Source organism: Rhodnius prolixus, unplaced genomic scaffold (assembly GCF_049639745.1).
Source record: "Rhodnius prolixus isolate KJV_2025 unplaced genomic scaffold, Rpr scaffold_6, whole genome shotgun sequence".
NCBI classification, from domain to species: Eukaryota; Metazoa; Arthropoda; class Insecta; order Hemiptera; family Reduviidae; genus Rhodnius; species Rhodnius prolixus.
The window spans coordinates 16,970,773-16,992,097 of record NW_027411634.1 but is presented as its reverse complement, the minus strand read 5'-3'; the positions used below and the strand labels follow the sequence as shown (position 1 = coordinate 16,992,097).

Below are 21,325 nucleotides of genomic sequence, written 5' to 3'. Positions count from 1 at the left end.
TCATCATTTCGAAAGGTAGAAGCAGAATTTGAACTTAGGTAAACAAAAATGGAAGAAAAAGAAATTTAACGATGAAGAATTAAAATACATTTTCTTCTCCTAAATCTTTAAGAAAATGAACCTTTCTTTCTCGCGATGAAGAAGGCTTTACACCACCAGTAAAGTAGATTGGACCCTTCTGCCTGCCTAGATACAGGGTATCTGACAGGATACTGAACTCAAGCATCCCTCGCAAGCGTGCCATCAATTAACTAAGCCGGCCACTTAGTGATATTACCAAGTAAATTCTATTAAACTCATTATTGAATTTTTATGGGCCCAAAAATACAGTAAATTGTAATGAAATTTCAGATTAACCTTTAGAAAACATGACAAGCTGTTTAAAGCTTTTCCCTTATGAAAATAACTGCAGTTAGAATTTCTAATTTCGCTTCTAAGTGCAAGCAATAGTAATTACAGATGCTCATTAAAGAAAATGAGCGAGATAAGCCTAACTATTAACAGTATTTCCTTCTTGATGTGGATCGTTTTTAATTAACCTCGGACGACTCCTTCGTTTATACAGCCTCTGCTCGACGCACTTATTTTTACCTTTTTTTTATTTTTAATTGAAATGTCTTCGGCTTTCTTCTTCCAAAGTGATTTTTAATTTATTTTAATTAGTAAATAATTAGATAATCTGTTTCTTTTTAAACTTCATTTATTATCACAACTGCATTACATTTCTGCAACAAGTGAAGCTGATACTACAAGATGTATAATAATAATAATAATAAATACATAAAAAAGTATTAAACGGCGTGGAAATATTCCGTCTGCCGAAGGAGGTTGTACATAATGAACAAAAGAAAAAGAATACGTACTCATAGAGAAAAAAATTCAAAATTAAACTCTTGAATTAACTCAAAGCGATAATGCCATTATGCATGTCGTGCATAAACGACAAGAGGCTTACAATTATCAGTATGCAGGAAAAAAAAAATAAGCTGAGACTTTTTAAATTTTAGATTTTGAACGGCGGGACGGGAGCCACACCCCACGGCACCTCAGCCACCTGAGGTTTATTGTGCCTTCCCTTAAGTCTAGTAGGTGAAACCTCCCCTTCTAAAAAGGTTGAGGACTTTCTCTACCAGTTCCTTCTGCTCTATAATCTCCTTTGGTCTCAAGGTACCAAAGATATCGTAGCGCAGTCTCTCGATTGCAACGCAATCGAATAACAGGTGTGTGGCCGTCTCTTCCTGACACAATCTGCTCAACGGTTTCGAGCTAACAAGCCCCTATTGCTTCCTGTGATCCCCAGGACTGGTTCCGGGCCAATGAAAGGAGTATTGGCTCCGTTCCTGGCCAACTGATCAGCTAATTGATTTCCCTTAATCCCCACATGGCCCGGCACCCACTCCAGTCGGACTTTATTGTGCCGAGCCAGTTGTTCTAGAGCCTTTCTGCATTCCCAAACCAGGGAAGAGGTAAAGCTGAGACTTAATAAGAGAGCGATGACCCATCCTCAGAAGGCGCAGTTCTGTTAAAAATTTTACATTTTGCTAGAAAACGGAAGAGTTTGCTCTGGCTCTAGCCCAGTCTGACTTTACAATCACCTGCAATAATAAGTTTTAAATAATTAGGACACTGATCCAAAAAGTTAGAGAAAGTTTAGAAAAGTCTTCATCCCCAGATGTGCAGGACAAGTACGTTGGTAATAAATATATTAAAGATTTATTAAAGTTTAAAGTAATCAAATCCATTCTTTGAAAGCTTAGTAAACTGAGCACAGTTACTTAAAACTTAATTCCAATCAAAAAGCCACCTTTAGGTCTGCCGAACTATCAACAAGATGTATTTAAATTCGTGAGTAGCATGAGGGGAGAATTTGCCCAATAGTGCAACTCCCGAAGAAGAAGAGCATTTCACAATTAGGCACTGGCACTTACTTCATTGAGATGATCGCGTGGCCATCAGCGTTTCGCCTATTTTTGGCGATTTCCTGGTAATGCAGTTAGTTGGAAAACTAGAGGGGTTATGATGTGAGGAAATTGAAGCTGGAACTTGAGGTGTAGCGGGATCTGGTAGCTTCAGAAACATGGGGAAACAAGGAGATTTTGGTGCCAGGTAGATTTAGTTGCAAAGTAAGGAACAGTTTTTTTCTTCTTTCAAACCCGAACATGACACAAAATTAATTCGTACCACATTTCATGCGTTTATAATCAATATTTAGATCATAATCGTGGGAGCTGTCGGCGACAGAGTCCTTTAAAAAATAAATAAATGACTGATTTAGTAAAGAAAGCTTTGTACATCGATTGACCGATATTTGACTAAAAACTTATTTTACCAACTAATTGCATTGCCACGAAATCCTCTTACGTAAGTCGGTTGAAGCGCCAGCAGCCAGTTGGTACTTCTCAATGAAGTGCCAGTACAATTTTAAGGAGTTTCACCATTGGCTCTTCGTGCAACTCATGTATTTATATGCATCATGTTGTATCAGTTTCACTTGTTGCAGAAATGCGGGATCTCCACATTGGAATCCAGAATACGCTAACCACTAAGCTAGTTTCTTTCCTTATTTGAAGTAATTAAGACTGGATTAGGGATCTTGGGCGATCCGAAATGATTTTTAAACCAAATTGAACCTAAGAAATAATGTTTTTTGTATGATTTTTTGGGGAATATCGAGGTGCGGTCTTCAATAAATACAACTTTTTTGCTTTATACGTACCAACGTTTCGGTGATTTTTACTACCTTCTTCAGGGTATTATAAAAATGTTTGTGAAGTTAAATGTAGAGCTATATCATCATAACTGTTAACGCTGCGTATAAAGCAAAAAAATTTGTATTTATTGATGACCGCACTTCGATATTCCCCAAAAATCATCCATCATCAACGGTCAGAATAAACCAAAAACCATCATTGAATTTTTTTTTGTGTTCTTACTCTGTATTCAAAGTCAAAGGATAAATTAAAAATTAATTTTTTCTGCAACCATGTAGGAATGTTCTCATTACTCAATTAAAATCAGCTATGTAATGCCCAACTTCCCACACTAGTGGGGGGAAATTCCCATTAGTGTCACTTTCCGCACAAGTGAGTGGAAAAACTTTATTGTGCTTCCTTGATATAAGAAGTTTTGTTATTAACATAAATATTTTCTGTAAAACTCTAATAAGCTTATTTAAATTTATTTTATTTAAATAATTAAAAAACGAATATTAAAAAATAAAATAAAAATTGAAAGGAATATAGAAATAAAAATAATACTTTAATAAATAATTAGCTATTTTTAATTATAACAGTTAAAAAGGTTATAGTGTTACCTTATAGAAATTTAAAATGGATTCTAGTGATGCCTGTTTAGAAAACACTCCTCCATCAATAAAAGAAACAGCAGAAAATGTAATAAGTAATGTACGAGGGTCGTTTGAAAAGTCCGTGCAAAGTCAGAGAGATAGCACTACTGGCGCGTATCGAGGTTATGTTTAGTTAGTAGCATCTCTTGGAAGAACACACAACAAGTTTCAGCCAGATCGGGCTATTTCTTTGAAAGTCGAGTGATTTTCAAAAAATGGACGAAAAAGAATTTCGTGTGTTGATAAACACTACTTTATGAAAGGCAAAACGCCTCAGGAGACTAAAGAGAAGCTTGATAAACATTATGGTGACTCTGCACCTTCGATTAGAACAGTTTATAAGTGGTTTCAAAATTTTCGGAGTGGCCATATGGGCACAAGTGACGCTGAACGTTCTAGACGCCCTGTTGAGGTTACTTCTCCAGAAATCATTGATAAAATCCATGATATGGTGATGGATGACAGAAGAGTGAAGGTGCGTGAGATTGCTAGTGCTGTGGGCATCTCGAATGAACGGGTACATAATATTTTGCATCAACATTTGGACATGACAAAGCTATCCGCAAGATGGGTGCCGCGATTGCTCACGCTTGACCAAAAACGAAATCGTGTGAAGTGTTGCAAGGACGGTTTGCAGCTGTTCCAGAAGAATCCGCAGGACTTTAAGCGTCGTTTCGTCACTGTGGATGAAACATGGATACATCACTACACTCCTGAGACCAAAGAACAATCTAAACAATGGGTTACCAAGGGGGAATCTGCGCCAAAAAAGGCGAAGACCGTTCCTTCGGCCGGAAAGATTATGGCGACTGTCTTTTGGGATTCGCAAGGAATAATCCTCATCGACTATCTGGAAAAGGGTAAAACTATTACAGGTGCATATTATTCATCGTTATTGGACCGTTTGAAAACCGAGCTGCAAGAAAAACGCCCACGATTGGCCCAGAAAAAAGTCCTTTTCCATCACGACAACGCACCAGCTCACACCTCAGCAGTTGTGGTCGCAAAATTAATGGAAATAGGGTTCCAACTCGTTTCACATCCCCCCTATACTCCAGACTTGGCTCCCTCGGACTACTATTTGTTCCCCAATATGAAGAAATGGCTGGCGGGAAAAAGATTTTATTCAAACGAGGAGGTGATTGCAGAAACGAATGGCTATTTTTCAGACTTGGACAAATCCTATTATTCGGAAGGGATCAACAAACTAGAGCAGCGTTGGACGAAGTGTATAAGCCTAAAAGGAGACTATGTTGAAAAATAAAAAAGGTTTACCCCAAAAAATTAAGTAGTTTTTATTTTTGCACGGACTTTTCAAACGACCCTCGTAAATACGTAAGTAATGTAAATAATTGTAATATAACAATAAATGTTTATAATAAATAAATTACTTTTTGTAGACTGTAAAAATGAAATTTTTAATTTTATTAGTTAATAAATGGTTGCAGAAAAAATATAATATTTAACTCTAGTGTAAAGTATTTTCCTCACACTCGGCAATTTGCACATGCACTCGCATCGCTTCGCTCGCTCGTGCGTGCAAACCCTGCCTCGCGTGAGGAAAAGTACTACTTTCCACACTTGTTAAATAAATAACTATTTCGTCCATTTTATTAATTCTAAAAAATTTAAACACTCCAATAAAAATTCTGTATTTATTGCTTTCTCTGGATGTGCTAACTTTAAAAGAAAACACTTCTTCTTTTTTTTAAACACAAGCAGCATTTTGGATGGTTGTAGAAGTGTTGTCGAGTTACGTAGAAAAGTGGCTGCCGGGTAAAAGTGAGAAAGAAGGGATATACTAACTCTCACCAATAAAAATGCTAATAATTTCAAGTAGAGCCGTAAGTTTGTGAGATATAAGGTGCGTAGGGTGTATTAGTAGGGGCCTATCCCGACAACCCCATTCTTACTCTGAGGCAACCCTTCAGATCGTACGCCCTAGCCGTGTACCCTCATACCACCCTTTTACCCTTTGAAGCCCTCCATTCCTAGTCTAAACTTGATTGCGGATAACCATGCTTTCCCATCTTTACTGTATATATATCTGTACATAATATAAATCTCTAGCCAGCACAAGACGAACGGAGACCCTCCATTGAACTGCAGCAATGTCAAATACAGAGATATATTGCTTTGATACATTGATTTAAATCCAACTATTTGAATTACTAATACCCCATTTGTCAATATTATTTTCCATTTCTTGTTTACATTTCCTATATATTTATTTTATTAAATAAATATGCTCGTTGTACTAAATCTAAAATATGTGTTTTTTGCATTTTACCAACTTTGGTTGGCACTTTTTCGACGGCATTTTTTCAGAAACCATTTGTCTTTATTTATTATTTATTTTCTCTTAATCCTTTTTTACAGGAAGTATTCAATATTTTCTAATTTGTTTTTGCCGGAAATACATTGTGTAGATGCCTACTAGAGCTTTTTATTTATTTATTTTTTTTTTAATTTTTGTTTATTTCTTTACAATTTATTTCAGAGATTAGAAATAACTTACCCAAAGAGGTGTGGCTATTAAATAACGAGACTATTGCTATAAAACATTTTATTTTAAATTTAAACATATTTGGTTATTATCACCTTCAATATACACCCCTCCCCTATCCCTACAACGCTCCATGCGAATTTACCATTGTTCGAAACAGTGCTGGGATGGGAGTCTTTTTCTGTGAGCTCCTGCATGAAAGCGTGCCGCTTTTTCTTTCACAGCTTCAACAGACCGAAATCGTGTTCCTTTTAATGCAGATTTGACTTTAGGGAACAGATAAACGTCACATGGGGTCAGGTCAGGCGAATAAGGAAGGGATGGCCTAAAACTGGGATGTTGTACTTGGCTAGAAACGTCTTGCGACAGACAATGCAGTGTGAGCTGGCGCGTTGTCTTGATGGTGGAGAACCCATGACTTGTTCTTTCACAAATCCGGTCTTTTTTTCCTTACTCTTCCACGGAGTTGGGCAAGCATCTCACGGTAGTAATGTTGATTAATTATAATCGATATTTTCATCCGTTTTGGCCGTGGAAGGGCGTATGATATTTTACGAAGTGCAACTCCCATTGGAATGCCTTCCTAATTAAAAATTTGCATAATGGTATGAGATTCTCTGTAGGTCACTTGCGTTTTATGCAACGCATAGAAGTTTGAAGCAGAGTGGTTGGTGTTGGTGATAATGAGGCTAGCTTGGATGAGTAGGCTAAAGTGGCTTTTTTTTTTTTTATCTGTATGTAACCAAGTGCAACTTCCATTGCAATTTTAAACTAAGGTTATCGTGTTTTCAGCGACTTGTGTGACAAAAGGAATGTTAAGGTCAGTGTGTATAGTCCAGGTTGGAGACTTAAGGAGCGTTTACAATAGTTGGAAGTATTTTAGGATTGAAGAGATTGAATCCTTTGGAGATTGGAGCGTTTGGTTGAACCCCACAGCTCTATTCCATGCGCCCAGATCAGTTTTAAAGTAGAAGTATAAATCACTCTTCTGTTGTCCAGTGAGAGTTTTGATCTATCGTCTAAGAGTCTTTTAAGTAGTCGATAGCGTCTGTTTAGTTCTGTTCTTTTAAGTCTAATGTGGGGGTTGATTTTAACTAAATAAATAATTTAAAAAATAAACTGCATAAATTTGCCCTTTTTGTTACTCGATGGAACTTTGCTGGTCTTATAAGGGAAGAAAGTGGTCAGACTTATTTGGACTTGAAGTTAACTTTGGTCGGACTATAGAATACCATAAAGGGCACGTGTCTCCTTTCTTTAGGGAAAGAACCTTTCCTTTTAACAGAAGGGCAAGGAAAAGCAGCACCCTCCCTATATTTTCTGTTCAGCTCCCTTCCTTACATTGCACTTAAAGAGTTCAAGATATAGGCTATGGCGCCCAGTAAGGGGGATTGGGCAAATGACTTACCATATCCTCCGCCGCTTCCACACAGAACGCTAGTTTTATTGCCTGAGTCATGAGTTTTGCTGGCGGTCAACGGCCTCCATAGCTCTTCAACATTTCTTCACCCATTTGAATGAGGCTATTGTGGAAGAAATATAGCATTTCTCCCCAACTGGGCAAATACAGTATTAGCTTTTAATAGGCATTTGAATCAATTGTAAAAATTATTTAATCACGTTATTAACATTAACATGTAGTAGAAAAGAAACGAATGTTTGACGACTTATACAGGTATTTAGATACACCATTTCGCTACGAAGACCTAATATTCTCCACCAACATCTATGTGCTTAAATCTATAGCAGAGCTAGCAATGAAATATGAATGTATTTAAATGTTATAGCCGATTAGAATGAATGGAAGAAAATGATTAGAGAAGGATTACGTGATTTTAATTTCGTTTAAGCTATAAGGATGGCTGGAATGTAGAGTACTGAACCATCCATTAGTTGTAAGTTTGTATGTAAATAGTTGTGTATAGTAGAGGGATGAATGTGTGAAGCGAATGTATTTATAAGTAAGAATGGAGAGTGAGTGATATTCTAGTGATAAGCACCTAGACGATGCTGGCTGTATGGCGGAAGCCAATGCCAAAAAAAACAAGCTAAGGTATTGTAGTCGTGCAGATGATTTACTATGAGTTATCAAACTACTCGGTTCGCTTCACTATGATGTGTACACATATGATCTGCCAACTGACTCAAACATACTGCTCTGCAAGTACGGTGACGATATTGCTATTCTATCTTCTAATTCGGACACTACATCAACTTCCTCACATCTGCAAACTCACTTACACAAACTGGGCAAAAGAAGTGGAGAGTCTAACTCAAGTTCTCCAAAAGTGCCAACAGATAACTTTCACTCTCGTTGAAAAGAATGCACCATAGGAGGTTTTTTAGGGAATGTTCAGCCCAATCTGTCGGCTTTTCTCTTCTTTTCTTTGAGATCCCTAGAGAGCTTAAATAGTTACCGGGATTGAGGGTGATGTCTCCTTAATTTTGGGGCCCAATTTTGGAATATCCATGGGGATTTACGGAGATAGAGTCACCAGGGAGCTTACACCTAACTAACGGCACCCATTTCTCCCTAGAACTTCCCTGGGAGCGCTTGGTTTTCCTTTGATTTTGGGGAGCAATTCTTGGAACATCTGGGGGTTCGGTTAAACGTGAGTTTTGGTAGGGTAATGGAGGAAGAGGTGAGTTAGCTGCTAAAATTAGTAAGGAAAGTAATTGCCTATTTTTTTTTAGGCAGGCTTTACGTCCAACTACACCAAATTAGGTGTCATGGACAGAGGCGACTAGCAAACATACTTTACAGTAAATTTCTTTTATTAACCATCAAATAAAATCCAAGGCCTATGACCGGGAATCGAACCCAGTACCAAAATACATATTTAGCATTACAGGTCTCGCCTCTAACCGCTCGGCTACCGTGGCGCCTTGCTAAAAGTAGTTATCACTTACTGATAGCTCCCCCTTTTGCTGCACGGTTTCGCGTAGCACCAGCAAAGGCACAGAGAGTCCTAATTAACTATCACAATACACAATATCCCCTCAAAAAGAATTTTAAAAAAGTAACTTACTAGAACGCTTTATGCTGAACAATAAAGAATACTTTCTAAATCACTGCTCAACAAAGCAAAAGCTGAACCAAATAAAACGGAACTTAAGTGCGTGCTTAGTTTTTGGTGCTTAACTGAAAAAAAAAAGGGTTATACTTCAAAAACTTTTATAACCTCAACAGTCTAGGCTATCGTAACATCAGGGAAAACCGAATCTTCTTTAATACTTTTTTGAGATTGCCATTACTGTGATACCCTCATCTGGATTGGATTTTTATTGCCTAAAAATATTAGATGATCTCAACATTATTTCTCCCAACTGTCTGCAGCCATTTCTTCAAAAATGTTTTCTAGCCTAAATGAGAAAGATTCATTTTTTTTGTTCTCTGTGATTCTCATTCTCTTCGGAAACATCTCGAAGTTTATTTATTATTTATTTATTGTTCAAGTATTGATATATATGTACATATTATCTTCTTTTATTTCTAAAAATCTTTTTTTTTTAAAACAACTCTCAAAAAGAATGTACAACCTCCTTTCCCTTAAAGAACTTCAACGTTTCCTTTGTCTTCTTCATTTTATTGAATGAATACTCGTACTTCTGCCATAACTTCCAGTCTAGATACTTTATTTACTTATTTATTCTGTTCATACTTTCTTTTACAAATATTTTTTATTTTTCTTTGTTTCATGTCGATATAATATCAAAGCTTGTTGTTGGATTGCAGTTGTGCACTGTTGCCTTAGCTTTTATGAAATTTTGTTCTACTTTATAAGAAAAATAAATATTTATATTATAAATTATTAAATATTATGTTTATTTATTATTATTATTTTTTTCATCTAGTTTGTTCAAAATTGTGTATGATAAAATGGAGATGTACGTATTTCAAAAGATACATTATAAAAACCCTAAATTACTTTGTTATATTTTTATATTTAAGGTGCATCAACATCAGAGGTTATACTTCCTTATTATTAGTTAATATTATTAGGAGTAGTGTTGAGTGACCACATGTGAACAGTTTAATTTCTCGCCAAACATTCACATCATTTATGATTGGTAATTTTCTCCATATGTTGTGGTAGACCTGTTGTATAATTGACAGAGTTTCCCTTCGTTTTCATTGTTTGTAAAGTCAGAATTGAGGAATGTTTTACTTTGTAAGGTGGAAGTAAAATTTTTGTTGCAGCTTTGGAAGTGTATTGTGATGATTTGTAGTGGACAAGGTGTAAGCATTGTTAGTCCATATTACCTATTTGGAATTCGTATTCTTAAATCTAGTATTTACAAAAGTCTATTTGCTTGCAAAAAGTGTTGGATATTATATTTTCTTTTATGTAAGGAGAGGGGGCACATTTCAACATCACCAGTTAAAATGTGCCCCACCGAACTGCAAGTTTGTGACTTTTTTTATTTTTTGGTTTAATCATAGAGAAGGGGAAAGTGGGTTCGAACCAACATTAAGAAGCGCAACAAACCGAATATTTTGTTCAAACTTTCCTAAACTCATCACCACTTCGGGTACAACATCCCTGAACTGTCATTCTTGATTTTTGAACTAGATTTCAGTGGTTTAGAAGAGAAAGTAATGTAGTAGTGAGAGAAATAACTGATAGAAGGTAGATTCAGAGTAAAGTAATATCATTTCTTTCTATTTTATATTGTGTTCAAAGCTACCCCCACCAGTGGGGCAGATATTTGACACTAAATTTTTTATTTAAAAAAATATAGATATGTACGTAAAGTACCAACTGTTTATTGATATAGATCTGTTCAGAAGACTTGAAAGTTGTAGAAAACAAAATAAAAAGGTTCAATAATACGATTCTGAGCACTCTGTAACAGAAAATGTAAATTCTGTTCAAATGTGCCCCTCTCTCCACCATTATTTCTGTTTATTTAGTTTATTTGTATATTCATCATCAAGACAATAATCTTTTATTAAATTTTGAGGCGATGAGTTAAATTGTAAAAGCGTGTCTTCCAAGTGTAAGCCTTTGTTAATAATATTTTTTATGTGTTTTTATTACTTATTACTTATTACATTAATAAAGGCGTTATTTAATCTATGTACCAGCTCTCTTAGAGCTTTACACATACTGGTGATACTGGTTAAAACAATTAAAATCCTAGTACAGTCTAGGTTTCATCCCTAAAGGAATAATAAGGTCTTTGATTAGTTAGTGTGAATTTGAGAGTTTTAGTTAAATTAAAACCATACATTGTTCTTTGTTCGGTTGGTCTATAATTCAAACTGGGCTGGCGTAAATCAACAGTGTTCGAACTTGAAATTCTCAATTGCTGTCGCTGAGTTTATCTTTATAAAACATTATTTAATTATTCCAATACATTCTCTGAATTCTGTTATTTGATAAATTAAATATTTCTGGTTTCTCTCCCTTAGGAGCGGCCGCAGCTTCAAGATTGTACGTTGACGCTATCACAAAGTTGGCCAGACAGTCTCAACAAGGAACCTGGGGCGGATCGGCTGATATTGGTGAGTGCAGTTTTGTATAAATTTTGCCATCAATCTTCTTATGATTTTTCGAAAAATTGAAACTAATTGGAAAATATAATTTAAAAAAAAAAAATGTATTCCCCTTAAACCAACAATTTTTCCTCAAGGGATTTTTCGGCTTCAATAGTGAAAAGTAACCAGGATATTCTTTTCGGCCATACATACTCTTGTAAACCAGCCTTATTAGGCAAGAATTCTTCTGCGACTATTAAGATCAACTTACAAAATATATATTTTAGAATTAATGGTTTAAGTTCTGTAAATGTTCTTCCATTAAGTTGTGGTGGGATTCATTTCTGCTTAAGAGTTTGATGGGTATCTGATTAAAAAAAAGACTCTCAAAGTGAATGAGAATCAGGAGTCTTCATTCAAAAAAGTTCTTCAAGCAATGAAAAAGGACGCTATGTGCTTTTTAAATGAAACGTCATTTCCATTTCTAGTTCTACCTACTTGTCAGATATTGTAGTCTTTTGTGAATTTTGGCTAGAGTAAAACATGATGCACGTATGATAAACTGCAAAAAATGATTTAGCTAAATGATCTTTGCGTTTAGCCAACAGTAAACTTGTTGATTAGCTGCTAGATACCAAAGTAGTTGTAAGATTTTAATATTCAAAATCAATCAAGCAAAAGTTGTGTTATTAATTTCTTTTGACTATATCCGTTCGTAGCTACGCATTTGTATTGGGTCCCTGACCGGTTTCAGACAGTTAGCAAGTCTAGTATGAGACGGTAACGTAAGTGAAATCGAAATCTCTACATCAAACTAATTAATGCACCTCTGGATGATGGTATTAAGCCTGAAACTGGTTAGTAACATTATAAACATGATGGATAAAATCAAAGCACTGTAGACTTGATCACATTTTCAGTCGTAATCAATTTTTAATCCAATCGTGTAAAAATTATACAACTTTCTGGAACAAACAAAAAACTGGTTTTAGATTTCAAAAATGGCTGCAAAAAAACAAAAGGCTTTTGAAAGTAGCCCATGGCTTAGACCCCCCGTTTTCGGGGTAGTTCTTTTAAATGTTCGCTGCTTCGTGGAGAGCATCGTTCAAAAATTTTGTGCCAGACACAAGTTGTTATAATAATTTTCACAGTTCTAATTAAAGAATTCATCTGGAATTACATTTTTAGATGAACATTTATTTGGCCTCAGTAAAGTTTAAATAGTTGAAATATTTATTTTGGAAATTCGGGTTTGTTTTAACTCGTAATATCTTTTAAAATGGATTTCATCACGCTGCAAGGCTTATAATATTTTATATTTTTCTTTATTTATTTACTTATTTTTGTCTAAATTGTAGAAGTAGCTTCATATCATTTTTTTTGCCTTTTTTCGGCATTGGCTTCCGCCATACAGCCAGCATCGTCTAGGTGCTTATCACTAGAATATCACTCACTCTCCATTCTTACCTACAAATACATTCGCTTCACACATTCATCCCTCTACTATACACAACTATTTACATAAACCTTACAACTAATGGATGGATCAGTACTCTACGAGGGTCGTTTGAAAAATCCGTGCAAAAATAAAAACTACTTAATTTTTTGGGGTAAACCTTTTTTATATTTCAACATAGTCTCCTTTTAGGCTTATACACTTCGTCCAACGCTGCTCTAGTTTGTTGATCCCTTCCGAATAATAGGATTTGTCCAAGTCTGAAAAATAGCCATTCGTTTCTGCAATCACCTCCTCGTTTGAATAAAATCTTTTTCCCGCCAGCCATTTCTTCATATTGGGGAACAAATAGTAGTCCGAGGGAGCCAAGTCTGGAGAATAGGGAGGATGTGAAACGAGTTGGAACCCTATTTCCATTAATTTTGCGACCACAACTGCTGAGGTGTGAGCTGGTGCGTTGTCGTGATGGAAAAGGACTTTTTTCTGGGCCAATCGTGGGCGTTTTTCTTGCAGCTCGGTTTTCAAACGGTCCAATAACGATGAATAATATGCACCTGTGATAGTTTTACCCTTTTCCAGATAGTCGATGAGGATTATTCCTTGCGAATCCTAAAAGACAGTCGCCATAGTCTTTCCGACCGAAGGAACGGTCTTCGCCTTTTTTGGTGCAGATTCCCCCTTGGTAACCTATTGTTTAGATTGTTCTTTGGTCTCAGGAGTGTAGTGATGTATCCATGTTTCATCCACAGTGACGAAACGACGCTTAAAGTCCTGCGGATTCTTCTGGAACAGCTGCAAACCGTCCTTGCAACACTTCACACGATTTCGGTTTTGGTCAAGCGTGAGCAATCGCGGCACCCATCTTGCGGATAGCTTTGTCATGTCCAAATGTTGATGCAAAATATTATGTACCCGTTCATTCGAGATGCCCACAGCACTAGCAATCTCACGCACCTTCACTCTTCTGTCATCCATCACCATATCATGGATTTTATCAATGATTTCTGGAGTAGTAACCTCAACAGGGCGTCCAGAACGTTCAGCGTCACTTGTGCCCATATGGTCACTCCGAAAATTTTGAAACCATTTATAAACTGTTCTAATCGAAGGTGCAGAGTCACCATAATGTTTATCAAGCTTCTCTTTAGTCTCCTGAGGCGTTTTGCCTTTCATAAAGTAGTGTTTAATCAACACACGAAATTCTTTTTCGTCCATTTTTTGAAAATCACTCGACTTCCTCGATTCAAACGAATGCCAAACACAAAGAAATAGACCGATCTGGCTGAAACTTGGTGTGTGTTCTTCCAAGAGATGCTACTAACTAAACATAACCTCGATACGCGCCAGTGGTGCTATCTCTCTGACTTTGCACGGACTTTTCAAACGACCCTCGTATATTCCTGCCATCCTTATAGCTTAACCGAAATTAAAATCACGTAATCCTTCTCTAATCATTTTCTTCCATTCATTCTAATCGGCTATAACTTTTAAATACATTCATATTTCTTTGCTAGCTCTGCTACAGATTTAAGCACATAGATGTTGGTGGAGAATATTATGTCTTAGTAGCGAAATGGTGCATCTAAATACCTGTATATGTCGTCAAACATTCGTTTCCTTTCCACCACATAACGTGGACATATCATTATTATATGTTTGAAATCCTCCTCCTCATTGCGATCTACGCAAAGAAATCATACCATTGCTTTTATTTGTTTACCCATACATCCCTCATACCCAAGAAAGCGAAGAACCAATATTTAAATAATTCCTGATGACGGCCAACTCGCAAGAACTAGAAAGAGTGCTGTTATTCAATTTTTATTACCTGTATTTTAACTAAAGTTTTGAAAAGGATTAAAAGAGAGTATGTTTTAAACCATGGTGACGTTAAACCATGGTTTAAAACGCTGTAAAGTTACTATGGTATAAAATTAACGGTTTTGTTTGTTGTGTACCCTAGAATGCTTGTTACGAGTTTTTCTGACAGTTTACTAAATGAATGTTGTTTACAAAGCTTAGCATTGGGGAAACTTGCTTCACTATAGTTAACTCACAAAATTAACTACGGGTGGGTACAAGAATTGTTAAGCCATAATCTGATTATTTTGTTAAAATTGCAAGCAATCTATGTTAAATTTTATTTTTAGTCTGAAAAAAACCATTACTTGTAAAGTATTTTTGGCCCTTGAAAACTATTGATTTTGCTGTAACTCCATTATAATGGTTCGAATTTTTTTTAAAAATATCTGACGACCAACAACACTTTAATCTTTGCTAGTTATAACTTCTCTTCTAAGAGATTCAGTCAAACCCTACAATCAGTACGATTAGTACAGATATTTCAATCAAAACTACTCCGACAGATAGTTGACGCTCTTTACTACGTAACTAACCTTAATCTTCACAGCGACCTCAACATCTCATTCGTACAACAACTCGCCAAGACAAAATATTACAAGTTCCATACTGCTCTCTTTAATAGCTCTAATCCTTTCGTACAGTCTCTTATCATCACTGTCAATCCAAAAAGACGACTGAATCGCTAGTGGCCCACAAGACTTCTTTTAGGTCTGAAGATAAAGCTACGGTAGAAGTGCCGTGGCAAAAAAGTAGAAATTGAAATATTAAAATGTATCATTAAAAGTTAGCTTTCCTAGTTAATAACAAAACTATATTTCTTTAACACACATTATAAGTACTATCCCTAATTTCCAATTGCTCTGATAAATATAAAGTTAATAACGTAACACAAAAATTTGACGCTAGTCAAATATAAAATTCAAAGCAATGCAGTTTAGTCATTATCTAGCTTGACCACTGGAAGACTGGAGTTAACTTGCTTCAAGAGGATTCAAGATAAAGAATTAGTAAAATATGTCATAGCTTTCGTTCTTCTTTATTGGCTGTTTAGTTTTTGTAACTTTAATCTCATTTAGAGGTGCTTTTAATCACTTTCTTTTAGTTACGGATTTACATGAATTACAGGCACTTCTTGACATCAATATTGGCATTAAAATAAAGAATTTCTTTGCTATAAGATTCATTGCCACTGTATACATGTAGTTAATTGTATTGTCAGAGAACGGTATAGACGGGTGAATGATTGGGTTTCTTATTAATGTTACAGCCTGCCACGAAAACTTGTATTTTTGTAGGATTGTAATAGTGTTGTTATTACAGCACTAGTTGAGCATAATACGTCATTTTAAAATGAAATGGGAGCATTTCAGTTCCAGTGTGCCGTTTACTGTTTGGTATCTGACTAATGTGTCATCACCAGAAAAAGGTTTGGAAGCACTGCTTTAAGGAGTGCTATCGCTGGGTAATTTCTCTCATCTACCTCATCGAGCACCATTTATACCTTCATTACTTATTGTGTATGTTTGCAGGAAATACTATTACCGTTCAGAAATCTGTAGAGAGTCTTAAGAAGAGGAAATCATTGGGTATGGTGCCTGGATTTGAACTTGGTCATCCGGCATTCCATTCTTCATTCCTTAAAATTATTATATTATTATTTTTAAAGTTTTCAACTTTTTTTTATCTTTTGAAACCTCCTGTTGGTTTTACTTAGCTTATCTATCCCGTACTTTATTTGAAAGTCTTTCTTTAATACTAATATGCAAATTAATACTACATTGGCTGTAACTGCTAAAGTAAAAATCTTATTTAATGTAAGTAACTGAAATTATCATTGATAATCCTTAATTATATGAGTAAGATTTCCGGATGTTGTGCATTACTCGACAGAACTTAATGGTGAAGCTAATTAGGGAACAGTGCGTGTGGTTTAATCCCAAGTGGGTCTGCCTAGCCTGCCAGCAATGGTGTCTTTCTCTGCCGCTAGCAGCACCAGTCTAACTCTACAAACAGTGGCAGGTGACTCTTCATTCAAGATGTAGGTACATTAGGGAAATAAGAGGTTGTATCGTATCGTCTCCGACACGCTGTAATTAATTACTTTTCTAATTAAAGAAATAAACCATTTATTAAATGTTCATTGTGAATTAACATTCTTGTTAGAATACGATATTTACAAAGATGAGACGGAACCAGTCTTAGCCATTGAAAGTTAAAAAATAACTGAAGGATGGTGGTGAATAATAGCCAAGGAGTTCTTCGTTACTGATTCGGCAAGTCCATGAAGGTCCGCGGATTGGATGTCTACCTTCGTGAAGAGATCGACAGGTGTGGCTATTAAATAACGAGACTGACGCTGCTACAGAAGAACTATGCATGCACCAAATCCTAACGACCGACCGCTGTGCAGCGTAAAGCCTTCTCTTTCGATTGCAGCGTCCCACGTGTTTGTAGAGAAATCTGTCTGACCGGAACCGTCGTTTGTGTAAGAGGTGTTAGTTTCGTTTTGCCGAAAACATGATACTACACATGTAGTAGAGCAACGAATTGTCGTGAAATTTCACATCAAAACTGGGTAAAACCGCCACTGAAACTTACCTTTTATTAAAAGAAGTTTATGGCGCTGAATGTTAATCACGTGCGCGAGTTTTTGAGTGGTCCAAGCGTTACCAAGATGGCCGAGAAGACGTCGATGATGATGACCTCCCGGGTCGCCTTTCCACGTCCAAAACGGATAAAAATATCGATTATAATTAATCAACATTACTACCGTGAGGTGCTTGCTCAACTCCGTGAAAGATTAAGGAAAAAACGACCCGATTTGTGGAAGAACAAGTCAAGGGGTTCTCCATCAAGACAACGCGCCGGCTCACACTGCATTGTCTGTCACAAGACGCCAAGTACAACATCCCAGTTTTTAGGCCATCCGCCTTATTCGCCTGACCTGGCCCCATGTGACTTTTATCTATTCCCCAAAGTCAAATCTGCATTAAAAGGAACACGATTTCAGTCCGTTGAAGCTGTGAAAGAAAAAGCGGCACGCGTCAAGCAGGTGCTCACAGAAAAAGACTTCCAGCACTGTTTCGAACAATGGTAAATTCGCATGGAGCGTTGTAAGGATAGGGGAGGGGTGTAAATTGAAGGTGATAATAACTAAATATGTATAAATTTAAAATAAAATGTTTTATAGCAATAGTCTCGTTATTTAATAGCCACACCTTGTATTCGTGGGTTTGTTCCTCTGTATCCTATAACCTGTAACGGGCAAACTGTCGCTTACCGTACTCTTCTAATGGAGTAAGGGAATGTATTTCCCATAAAACTCCTTCTTTAATCTGTTCAGCCTGACACAGAGCATTGCTTTCAAAATTTGTTTTAGGGTCTACAATAATATAGCCTCCCTATCCTTCTTAGGGTATGCTACTTATTTCTGCATAATGCGTTGTCCCACCTCTGCAGATTGAGAGTACACTACTTCATGGCAAATGTACCTCATTTTTCTCAGCTTGTCAGTCAGGGATTTCCAGTAATGGTGGCATGTAATTAGGAGCATGTTGTGTGGACAAAATGCTGTGTGCTAGCGTTCTAGTCTCTTGGTCGCATCTGCGGCAGATAACTCTTGATTGACTTCCACCTAACCCTTGGATTGACGTTTGGCTAAAGAGCTGTTCAAGTGAAGCCATATCCAAGCTAAGTTCAATCGGACATTTTTTATCAGCAATGTAATCGGAATTGGACTGAAACGCGGCGTCACCCGCCGAAGTCTGATGGAGTGCTATTGAAAGGAACTAAATTTAATAAATACTAACTTTTCATTATTTCAACCATTAACAAAATGAGCCTTTAAACTCAAACAATAACTCCGGAGGAAGAAACTTAAAATTTGAGTTATTAATCGAATCCTCGCAAACATAATCCATGAATTCAATATTTAAAGTTTAAGAAGTATTATAATTTTCATGTATTCGTAAAGTCTAGTCTTTACTGTAAAGAACCACTGTAAGGTTACTGTAAGGTTTTAAAACAAAGGTGGACTTTTTTCAGTTGTTTAACTAATTAATTAAAAGATTTTATCTTTAATTTGCCTTCTTTTTCACTCTTATTTTGTCTAAAATCACCCTCTTTTCTGTCTTTACTTTTCTTTTTCTTTTATAAAATATTTTCATTATTAATTACGAGTTTATCACAGATAGTATTCCAATTTGATCTGGTTGTTTGTCTTACCTTAATTAAAATCTTTTGTTATTGTTTTTACTTTATTTCTGTAGAAATGTCTCTTGTTTCACTCGAAGTTTATTTTGATTTTATATTTGGAGTTAAAAGTAACACCTGGGTGACAAAACAAAATCACACCACTCTAAAAGAATAAAGTTACAAGCTTAAAACTTGTTACCAATATCAACAATACCTTCTTCAATGCTAAGGAAATGTTCTCCGATCGATATACAGTGACTCCCATTAATATTGGGACAATTCATCCAGAAGTTAAAAATTGACGAAAATTAAAAGTGGCACCCATTTATTCAAAATTTTATTAATTCATTTCATTTTATAATTACTATTAATTAAATAAAAACTATTTAAATAATTACATAAAAATGTTTTGGTAGATTAAAAAAAATATATATAATAATAAGTGCAAATTCTACCTCTCATAAATATTTGGACACTATTATAATTTATAGTTTGTCCAAGGTTCTGCCCGAATATCTATACAATTTGTAAATATATACCTTAAGCATATATTCAATATGAAATTAATAATTATATTAGTTTATATAAATCAAGCCAGGTGTAACATGTCGCGCAAAAATACAAATACAACGATTGAACAAGAAAAATTGTAATTTCTTTGCACAAAGACAATAAAAAGTGTTAGAGAGGCAGAAAAACTGATCGTACCTAAAACATCTACTGCGTGGAACATCATTCAGCATTACCAAAAAGAAAAAAGAATTGTTTCAACCCCACAAAAAGGCCGTCCTCAACTGCTCTCTGAGAGAGAGCAGCGTTATATATTAAAAGAATTAAAAAAGATCACCGACTTAGTGCTCCAAAACTTCTATGTGAAATTTTTGACATGTTCAGAGAGCAAAAAAGGAGCAGAAACAGTTCGGAGAGTGCTAAGAAAACTCGACTATCATGGTAGAGTAGCCTGGAAGAATCCTTTTGTCAGTAAGATAAATAGTGACTTTTGGAATGATATACTCTAGCGATGAATCAAAATTTAATGTTTTCCAGTCAGATGGAAGGGTTATGGTCTGGAGGAAAGCGAATGCTGAACTCGAAAAGAAGAATTTACAGCCAACTTTAAAGGGTTTTAAAGCTGCACCTCCGGGTGGAGGTGGGTCAGTTCTGGTTTGGGGCTGGATGTCCGCATCAGGATTTGGAGTATTAGTGTTTATTGATGGAATGATGCACAAAATGGTTTATAGTAATATATTAAAATATAATTTGAAAAAAGTGACCAAACATTTGGTATTTTAGGGTCTTCTAAATTCTACCAAGACAACGACCCCAAACCTACGGCTTGGGTGATACGTCAGTGACTGTTATACAATTGCCCAAAAGTATTCCAAACCTCTCCGCAGTCACCGGATCTTAATCCCATTGAACATTTATGGCAATATTTAGCCAGTGCTTTAAGTAAACGAGTAATATCTAACAAAAATGAATTAAAACGATGTTTCCTGGAAGAATTGGAAAAAAACACCACCTGAATTAACCAAAAACTTGTTTCACCTATGCCTGATCGTTTGAGGGCTATTGTAAGTCAAAAAGCAATTATTAAATTATTACCAACCAATTATTAAATAGTAGGAGATTTTAAATATTAAACATTTAAACTCTAGCACTTCTGGTGTCCCAATATTTTTGAGAGCCTTATTTTACACTTTTTCAAAAAGTGCTTCCTAACAGTTTGGAATTTCATCGATTTATACTTATATATAATTTCCACAGATGTTGCTGTTATTTTAAAAAAAAAAAATTCCAAACTTTTGTACGTTGTTTTCATTTTCCTTTTAAATCATTTTGTAATAGGTGTCCCAATATTAATGGGAGTCACTGTACTTCTGAGGTACTCATACCTGGCTTGCTGAAGAGGACAACTTTAACTTCTTTGCTGATAATGTGTTGAAAGGAGTACCGTAAGGCTCTGACCGATCGTAACCTGTCGATGTTCTATTGGGTTATATCGAGATGACTAGCTTGTAGAAGCAACATTTCTACGTGTTCAAAGTTGTAGAATGGTGTAACAACTTGTTGCAGTATAAGGTCATTGGATTTGCCCGGAGGCATCAACAAGGATGAACATTGAATTCGCTTTGGATGAAGATCAGAGTTTGGCCTAAACCTTCAATACCATAAATACCTGATGTAACACCGCTATGATCTCATGCTGCAATCTCCAGATTATTGTTTATCATGATAGTGTGTGCCACCGTTATATTGATCATTTTGTCGCCGATCCATCACTAAAGACAATATCGTCCCAATAGCTGTTACACTGATATCTTTCTTGGCACCACTGGAGCGCCTAGCTGTCTTACCAAGTCGCGTCCCTTGTCTTATGTCGCGTATAAAATCCAACTGAATAGTAGCCGAAGGACAAAAAATCACTTCCATAAGCGTATTTTTATACCGTAAGATTAAAGTCACTAATTTCTTAAG

At 35.9% G+C, this 21,325-nt stretch overlaps 1 protein-coding gene across 5 annotated transcripts in view; it reads left to right on the top strand.

The window, feature by feature from the left end:
• IRSp53 (Insulin receptor substrate 53 kDa) overlaps positions 1-21,325 on the top strand; it is a 681,191-nt gene that overhangs the window by 509,526 nt on the left and 150,340 nt on the right. For all 5 annotated transcript variants that reach the window (XM_074140794.1, XM_074140795.1, XM_074140791.1 and 2 more), the window contains one exon: positions 11,269-11,361. In XM_074140794.1, coding sequence (XP_073996895.1) covers positions 11,269-11,361 — 93 coding nt within the window. The remainder of the gene's footprint in view (positions 1-11,268; positions 11,362-21,325) is intronic.